Raw genomic sequence first — 8,212 nt, forward strand, 5'->3', positions numbered from 1 at the left:
AGCCTGACGGGCCCCGCCCCGTGTCCCCAGGTACAACGCGGCCGCCATCCTGACGGTGGAGCCGGTGCTGGGCGGCACGCCCTACCTGGACAAGTTCGTGGTGAGCGCCAGCCGCCAGGGCCAGGGCTCCGGCGAGATGCTGTGGGAGTGCCTGCGACGGGACCTGCAGACACTGTTCTGGCGCTCGCGGGTCACCAACCCCATCAACCCCTGGTAGGCTGGAGGCGGGGCTTCCTCTCGGTCACTAGGCGCGCCCGGGGATCTTCCAGTGGTCAGCGACGGCCAGTGTGGCAGTCCCCCGTCCCGGGATCCGGAGAAACGCTGACTCTCTGGCTCCTTTTTGATTTTTAAATGCTTTTTTGTTGTTTTGTTTTTGGTTTTTTGGGGTACCGGGGATTGAACTCGGGTTCTTGCGCTTGCAAGGCCTGCCACCGAACCGCTGAGCTAAATCCCCGGCCCGCTTTTTGGTTTTTTGAGAGAAGGTCTCCCTTCCTGGCCTAGGCTGGTCTCTAACTCGCGGGCATCCTCCTGCCTCAGACTCCCGAGGGATGGGATGGAAGGCCTGCGCCACTGTGCCTGGCTTCTCTCTGCCTCTTTTCAGGCTCAGTTGCCAAGCTCCTGCCCCCAGGCCCACCGTACCTCCCTGTGGACAACCCCCTTCCTTTCTTTCAGCAACTAAACCCTCATCACCACTGCCCTGTGTACTCTTAGGAAGTGACCAAGGAAGCCAGGCATAGTGGTCTGCATCTGTACTCCCCGCTGCTCTGGGAGGCTGAGGAAGGAGGTTTGCATGTTCAAACAGCCTGAGCAATTGAGTGACTTAGGGAGACCCTTTTTCAAAATTAAAAATATGTGGTGGCACACACCTGAAATCCCAGCACTTAGCAGGCTGAGGCAGGAGAATCACCCTGGGTTTGAGGCCAGCCTGAACTGCATAGCAAGACTATCTCAAAAACACAAAAACAAAAAAGGGCTGAGGGTGCAGCTTATTGCAAAGGCCCAGGGTTCAAAACAGCACATGCCTCCTGGGCACTTTGATGAGGGTGACTCTGGTCTCTGGTGCCTGAGTCCCACCTTACTCTGAGCCGCCCCTCCCCCAGGTACTTCAGGCACAGCGATGGCAGCTTCTCCAACAAGCAGTGGATCTTCTTCTGGTTCGGCCTGGCCGACATCCGGGACTCCTATGAGCTGGTCAACCATGCCAAGGGGCTGCCAGACTCCTTCTGCAAGCCAGACTCAGACCCAGGGAGCTGACCCTCACCAGGCCCCATGGGCCTCGGGACCGAGGCCAGGGTGGACCAGAAACCACACGTGTCCCTTGGAGCTTGCTGGCGGAGCCCCGCCAAGAGGGCTGCAAGTGGGACCAGCCAGGGGCCAACGGAGGCCAAGACCACAAACAGAAGCCAGGCCTCCACCCTTGCCTGGCTGGCCTCAGGGGCCTTGCGCTGGGCCTGGCCACTGCCCTGAGCACCTCCTCCCTGCTGCCTGCGCCCACATCCCCATGCCTGGGGTCTGGTGGTTTTACAGGAGCTCCGATTAAAGCACAATCCCTGTCTGACAGCACCCGTGTGAACAGAGGTCACAGTGGCCCTCAGAGACCTGAAGGGCGTGGAGGGCTGAAGAGATGCAGGCCCAGGGACAGTGGCCACTTCCTCCCCAGGTGTCCACCTGCCTTGTACATCCCAGCCCCCACCCCCAAGTAGGCTCAGAGCCAGGCCACCACAGGCTCCTCTTTTATTAGCAAGAGCCCAGCAAAGCCAGGAACAAGTGACTGGCTTAAAACCCAACTTGGATGTCCTCCCCAAGCCAGCTGGAGCCTGTGTCTTCCCTAAAGGACTAGTGTGCTGTGGGGAGGAGTCCAGAGGCCCCAGTTAACTTATTGGGACTTGGGCCGGGGATTTAGCTCAGTGGTTCCATTGTCTGCCTCACCAGTGCAAGGACCCAAGTTCAATCCCCCGTACCAAAAAAAAAAAAAAAAAAAAAAAAAAGGTAACTTATGGGGACCTGGTACTGGGAATTGAAAACAGGAAAAGCCAAGACTTTTTATTTTGATACAGTCTCATTAAATTGCTCTGGCTGGTCTTGAATTTGCCATCCTTCTGCCTCAGCCTCCCAAGTAGCTGTTACAACAGTACACCAGCACAACCTGGCTCGTTCAACATGAGGGGCCAGGTGCCGTGTGCCTACTAGGACAAGCAGGGATACAGGCAGCTAAGGGGCCACTGTGGCACAGTAGGGACAGCGACAGGGCTGAGGCAGAGAGCAGTATGCTCTCCCTCCAGCCTGGGGACACAGATGTGGCTGGACTGCCCTGGTGTGAGCGTGGCACCACCTTTTGGAGTCTTGCATATGAAACCCCAGTTCCAGGCACACCTGTCCTCTCACTAGATTCCAAGAGCTGCGGTGAGAGAGCAAGGACTGAGGGTGAAACCGATACAGAGACTATCGTGAGGACTTGGAGGGCTGGGGTGGGCTTTGCCGGCTGGGACCAAACCCTGAGCCTCTGCAGTCCTGGGACCCAGCTCAGGTTCAGAGATTTTCTAAAAAGAGCCAAAGGGCTGTGGGGACTCGGAGGGGACGACCAGTGGCCCACAGTGGAGGCTTCCAAAAAACCCAACATGAAACCGGGTGTGACAGCTCATGCCTGTCATCCCAGCACCCTGAGGCTGAGGCAGGAGAATTGCTAGGAATCGAGGTCAGCCTGGAATACATGGTGAGACCCAGTCTCAAAACCAAAACCAAAAAAATTTCCAACAATAACTGAACAAATGGCACAGTGCCTGTGGGGCGGATGATCCAGCCCAAAGGTCCCTGAAGTGTATTTCAGAGGAATGCATGCTCTGGTGTTCAGGAGGCCCTGTAGGTGGCAGCAGAAGAGACACCAGCCACCAAGACCAGGGCGGCTGCCCCGCCCTGCCTGAGAAGCCTGTGGCTTCCGTGGTACCTGCCCCTCGGTGCCTAGGACCTTGATCTAAGTGTTGACACAAGCAGGCTGAGGCAGGAGGATTACAAGTGTGAGCACAATTTAGCTCAGCAAGACCCTTAAAAAGCAGAAAGGGCTGGAGATGTGGCTCAGTGCTGGAGTACCCATATTCAATACCACATTAAAACAACAAAAAAACTTGCACAAATAGGAATTTTTCACATTTACTCACTTCAGGGTCTTAGTCACTTCCTCCTTGCTGGGAAAGGTTAAAGTAGTCTGTCTTGGTCACATTTCAGCCATAGCCAGCTCCGAGGCAGGACGTGGCAGGGGCCTGGTGGAGGAGCCAGGGAGGGAGGTGGATGTCCCTGTGACCCCCCTCTTCTGACAAGACCCCTCCTCCTCACAGCACATCAGCTGTCAGCCTTCCAACCCACCTGGCCTGGGAAACATCCAGATACAAGCCACTAATGTTCCACCCTACCTCCCACAAGACTATGTGCATCTCATTATGCAAAATGCATTCAGTCATCTCTAAGAGTTGCCAAAGTCCCGGAAGTTCCAGTATTGCTTAAAAGTCCAAGTTCAAAGTCTCCTGTGAGGCTCAAGGCAAACTCTCAGCTGTGAACCCCTAGAAAAGGCAAAGCAAGTTCTATGCTGCCCACATACAAAGCACCTGGTAAACGTTCCCACTCCAGAGGGGACAGAACCAAAGGGACCAAAGACAAACCCAGCAGGGAAACATTAAGTCCCATAGCTCAGTGCCCAGCACCAGAAGCACGCTGTGGCCAGATGTGGACTCCAAAGGCCTCGGGCGGCCCCACCTGAGGGCACTCCCAGTGATGGTGGTAACCGTCTCTCGAGCCAGCTGTGCTCACTCCTTGCAGCTTTCCTCAGATGATCCAGGTTCCTGGCTTTCCCAGCATCCTGTGGTCTCCGCTGCACTTCTGACTTCACACTCACGTCCTGAGCTGCTCACAGGGACACATGCCTGTCCTCCCAGGCCTTCCAAATTCTGCGTGGAAACCTTCCTGACCCTACTTTTGTATTCTGCAAAACCAGCACCATGTAGATAGTGCTGAGGCTTGCTTCTTGCTTGAGCAGTAGCCAGGCCCCCTTCAATGGTAGCTGCAGAGGCCTCTTGAGTACCTGGATGGCTGACCATGGTGAACTGAATCCCCAGGAGTCAATTCCTTATGTGGGTCTTCTCAAGCATGGTGCTGTGGGGCACTCTTCTGAGTCTACAGCTTTGCATCCCTGAGCCTGCAGACAGAGGTGGATTTTGCTGATTCCTGACATGCCAGCAAGCCATTTTCCCACTGTCCTGATGCAAGATACTTGGCTTCTTTTTAACACCCATCTTTTCAGCAAGAGGCTCTCTTCTGCTCCAACTTTCCAAGTACTTTTCTGGAAAAAATCAAAACTTTTAAAAACTTACTTAGCTGTGCCACTTTTTTTTTTTTTTTTTTTTTTTTGTACAGGAGAGCCAACTCTGGACCTTGTGCTTGTGAGGCAGGTGGCGGCACCACTGATTCCCTTGATTCTTAATACAGATCTAGCTAAAAGGCACCGACAGTACCCAGTGCTGCTGAAATGCTGGGTTGCCTTGTTTTCCTCTGCCAGATTAGTCTGCTACAGTCTCAGAACAGGAACAAAATGTACACAACCTTTCTGCCTGAGAAATAAACATGGCCTGGAGTCCATGTCAGTGACTCCCTGCCCCTGACTGAACAGGATCTAATTGAGTCTGGTCTTTACGGTCTGCCTTATTTTCAACATTCTGAAAAAATGCTTATTTTTTCAGGGGCTCACTGTGTAGTTCACCTGGCCCTGAACGAATAGACAGTGATCCTCCTGTCTCAGCCTCCCGAGTGCTGGGAGGACAGGTGTGCTCCACCACTCCCGGCTAGCTTTCTGGTTTTCAACTGGCTCCAACTAGAGCTTCCCATCAAGCTCAGCTTACAGGATTTTAGGGCTTCTCCAGCCGGCATTTCCAAACCTTTCCAGACTCCTCCAGTGAACCAATTCCAAAGGCTTCTGAACCACGATGTCAGGTAGCATTGCAGAAAGGACCCCATTCCTGGTATCAAAACTTGTCTTTCCTTGTTGCTGGGACAAAAATAACAGATACCCACAACTTAAGTGAGGTTGATTTTGGCTCCATGTCAGTCCACAGTCGGCTGGTTCCAAAGCAGGATGGCCTGGCCGAGGGGTCTGGTGGAGGAAAAGCTGCTCACCTCATGACAGCGGAGGAGACGAGATGAAGAGGAGCTCAGAAGGGAGATGAACCTTCTGGACCGCCTCCCCTTCCCACCTGATCCTACGTCCAACAGGAAGTTGGCAGTACGCCCCATAACCCATCTCCTTCCAAATGAGGCTTTCGGGGCTGCTGCAGATATAGACCACAATCGGATCGGTCTCCCTTCCCTCGTCCCCATCTCAGGACCTGCACCCCAGCCCTGCCGGCCTCAGTTTCCACAAACAGGAAGAAGCCCAGGGGGCATCAGTGTCAGGGCTCCCACCCCAAAAGGGCTGACCCATGAACCTGGGGCCGAGACCTGTCTCATACTACGAAAGGAAAGAAAGGCAAAAAAAAGAAAATAGAAAAAACCCACAAAGGACCAAACAGACAAAGAAGTGAGGCCAACAGCAGCAGAACCAGCGAGGCAGGAAGACTCAGCCATCAGTGGCCAGGATGACAGCGGCCCCGAAGATGCCCACATTCTCGCCAAGGAGCTTCATCTGGTTCCAGAACTCCACCCGCCTTGTGTGGTGCCAGTAGGTGACATTGCCATCTATGAGCAGCATGACAGGGGGCAGCAGCACCGCCAGGATCTGGGCAGCCAGGGCCACGTAGTAGCCGGACAGGAAGGCCAGGGCCAGGATGCCGTACAGAAGAAAGAACAGCTGCACCATGAGCTCGCCTCCAGGAAGAAGGTTCAGATACGCCAGCCGGTCCTCCTTGCTGTGCTGCAGCGAGAACGCCTGGGGACAGCCATCCTGAGACTCAGCTCCACAGCCCTCCTCACAAGGGGGCTCCCTCAAAGCTGGGCCTCCACACTCTCTCCCTCCCTTCCTCTCCACAGGGCATCTCAGGGAAGGAAGTTTGTCTCACAGCCCCGCCGGTGCCTGGGAACTGAGCCGAGGCCAGGTGCCCAAGGCCTGCCCATCCTCATCCTCCTGGCTGCCAGCGTCAGAGAGGCCCCGGCAGCTCTAGGTGTCAGGCTGAGCTGGGGCATGTACCCCAGCACACCGGTGTCCCCTCTCCCGGTCCTCAGGAAGCTGGACTCCACGAGAACCACCCGCCTTGTTCTCCTGGCCTTCAGGATTGGAACCACTTCTTTACCTGGTGGCAAGAGTGTGGGCACATTCTCGAATGTGGGGACTCTGTCAGGTCTCCAGAGGGCCCCAGACCCAGGGCGGTCCTCGGGAGTCAGGACACCTATAACTGGGTCAGGCCTTGGGCTGCCTGTCTGCCTGTGCTCTGCCAGGTCTGGGCCCCTAGTTCACCACCCACCAGGCAGTTCAGCCAGCAGAACCCCAACCTACCACACAGATGAGGTAGATGCCCAGGAAGACTTGGCCGGTGGACTGCAGACAACGACTGCGGGGTTTGCGGCGGTACAGCTCCCCTGCACCACTGGCCAGCACCAGGAAGCCACCAATGATGGCTACTGTGCGTGAGTACATACGGACCTAGGGCCAGGGCAAAGGACCCAGGTCAGGAGCCACAGCCACCACATTTCTCCTGGGTCCTAGGGCAAAGGACCCAGGTCAGGAGCCACAGCCACCACATTTCTCCTGGGTCCTAGGCCAAAGGACCCAGGTCAGGAGACACAGCCACCACATTTCTCCTGGGTCTCTCCATCCCGCGTCATGAACCTTCGTACAATTTCCAAATGCAGACGGCAGGTACAGCAGAGATACATAATTCTTTTTTACAGAAGTGAAAACTGAGGCAAACGGGTTAAGAAAACTGTCCATGGTCCTACAGAAAGTGAAAGAACCCGGGGACCCACACAGGGCCATCTTCCCCACCACAGGTCTGGAGACTGAGCCCAGGGCACTCTCATCTGTTCCATTTGAACCTCTGAACCCTTGGTGCCATCCCTGTAAGCACATCGGTCTCCCCTAAGGGACTTGGTCCTGCCCGAGGGGCATGGCTTTGCCCACAGACCCTCACCCCTGGGTCTGGCGGGCTCCGGCCTGAACTACACTCAGATTCATTACACAACTTCACACAACCAGGCGGGTGGACCAGGTCCACTGCGGGGTCCCACAGCGCCAGGCCTGGGATTTCTCGTGGTTAAAGGGTCCTGGAAGCCAGGTGGTGGAGGTTCTGTCCCCCACATCCCTGCGGCGTGCCCCGGGGCGGTGTGCTCCCACCTCCAGACCTCACGTTGCATGCGCGGCGCAGCCTGGCGCTGCCGGCCTGCACTGGGGTCCCGCTCACCTTCAGCCAGTCCCCGTAGTGGACATGGCCGCCCACATAGGCGGCGTAGGTGCTCAGGACCTGCTGCAGTGCGGCGCCCAGCGCGAACCAGCGCCGCTTGACGCCGAAGGACATGAAGCTGGCGCACAGCACGGCGGCGCCCATGTCGAAGTACAGGTAGGGCACGGGGATGTCGGGCTTCCTGAGGGCGAGAGCGCGCCTGAGCCGGGAGGGGCAGGAGAGCACCTGAAATTGGAGGGAAGGATGGTATAAGGAGTCTTTGGGGGTTTTCTTTTTTGATTGTTCAAGCTTCTGTAACTAGTGATCTTGCTTTTCTGCGCGGGCTCTCACCGGCGCGCCTCGGCCCTCTCGGCGTACAGCATGAGCTGGCTGAAACAGCCCCAGAACGGACAGCGCGTGAGCAGCACCGAGCCTAGCTGCATGAGCAGCTGCAGCAGCCAGCGTCTGGAACCGATCTTCGACGCCATCTTGGGAAAGGGCAGTTCGCTGCGGCCTCACTCCGAAATGCCAGGCCGGTGCAGGGATACGACGAGCAACTTCCGGCTCCTTGCGGATTTTTTTTCCCTACATCCGGAAGCACACTTCTGGTTCTTTAGTTCCGGGACAGAAGCCTTCCGCTCTGTCAAGGTGGATTCCAGCCCGCCTCACCGGACTAGCTTTGTACCTGCAGAAGTGAGAAGTGGTCTGGAGGAAGGAGCAGTGAGGTCAGAGCGCCATGTCCTGGGTCGCACTTTGGCAGACGCACGCTCGTCTGCAGCCAGACCTTGGCTCTAGCCCAAGCTCCAACCCTGTGACTTAGGCACCGTGCCCAGAGGGACTCACGGGGGGGGGGGGGG

The 8,212-nt window shown here is 56.3% G+C and overlaps 2 protein-coding genes across 2 annotated transcripts; one reads left to right on the forward strand and one right to left on the reverse strand.

Annotated features, from left to right (window-relative positions):
- The first annotated feature begins 6 nt into the window (after positions 1-6).
- Nags (N-acetylglutamate synthase) lies at positions 7-1,555 on the forward strand. The gene is made up of 2 exons (XM_010642956.1): positions 7-213; positions 1,101-1,555. Exons 1-2 carry the CDS (start codon positions 137-139, stop codon positions 1,252-1,254), a joined length of 231 nt encoding a protein of 76 aa, XP_010641258.1. The 5' UTR covers positions 7-136; the 3' UTR covers positions 1,255-1,555.
- A 1,578-nt stretch (positions 1,556-3,133) lies between these two features.
- On the reverse strand, positions 3,134-8,186 carry Tmem101 (transmembrane protein 101). Its single transcript, XM_010642955.3, has 5 exons — positions 7,707-8,186; positions 7,377-7,557; positions 6,473-6,619; positions 4,923-5,908; positions 3,134-4,330 (listed from the first exon to the last, which is right to left on the reverse strand). Exons 1-4 carry the CDS (start codon positions 7,841-7,843, stop codon positions 5,600-5,602), a joined length of 774 nt encoding a protein of 257 aa, XP_010641257.1. The 5' UTR covers positions 7,844-8,186; the 3' UTR covers positions 3,134-4,330; positions 4,923-5,599.
- Positions 8,187-8,212: the final 26 nt, after the last annotated feature.

The sequence above is a fragment of the Fukomys damarensis genome, unplaced genomic scaffold (genome assembly GCF_012274545.1).
Source record: "Fukomys damarensis isolate Sample0158 unplaced genomic scaffold, DMR_v1.0_HiC HiC_scaffold_13, whole genome shotgun sequence".
Lineage (NCBI taxonomy): Eukaryota > Metazoa > Chordata > Mammalia > Rodentia > Bathyergidae > Fukomys > Fukomys damarensis.

Bases quoted from the DNA above. Each gene is read 5' to 3' on its own strand.
- Tmem101 (XM_010642955.3), bottom strand. From the start codon at position 7,843: ATGGCGTCGAAGATCGGTTCCAGACGCTGGCTGCTGCAGCTGCTCATG. The intron at 6,620-7,376 runs GTGAGCGGGACC...CCCTGGCCCTAG, and splicing joins ACTACGGGGACTGGCTGAAG to GTCCGTATGTACTCACGCAC. The intron at 5,909-6,472 runs GTAGGTTGGGGT...GGCTGTCCCCAG, and splicing joins GCATCTACCTCATCTGTGTG to GCGTTCTCGCTGCAGCACAG.
- Nags (XM_010642956.1), top strand. From the start codon at position 137: ATGCTGTGGGAGTGCCTGCGACGGGACCTGCAGACACTGTTCTGGCGC. The intron at 214-1,100 runs GTAGGCTGGAGG...CCCCTCCCCCAG, and splicing joins ACCAACCCCATCAACCCCTG to GTACTTCAGGCACAGCGATG.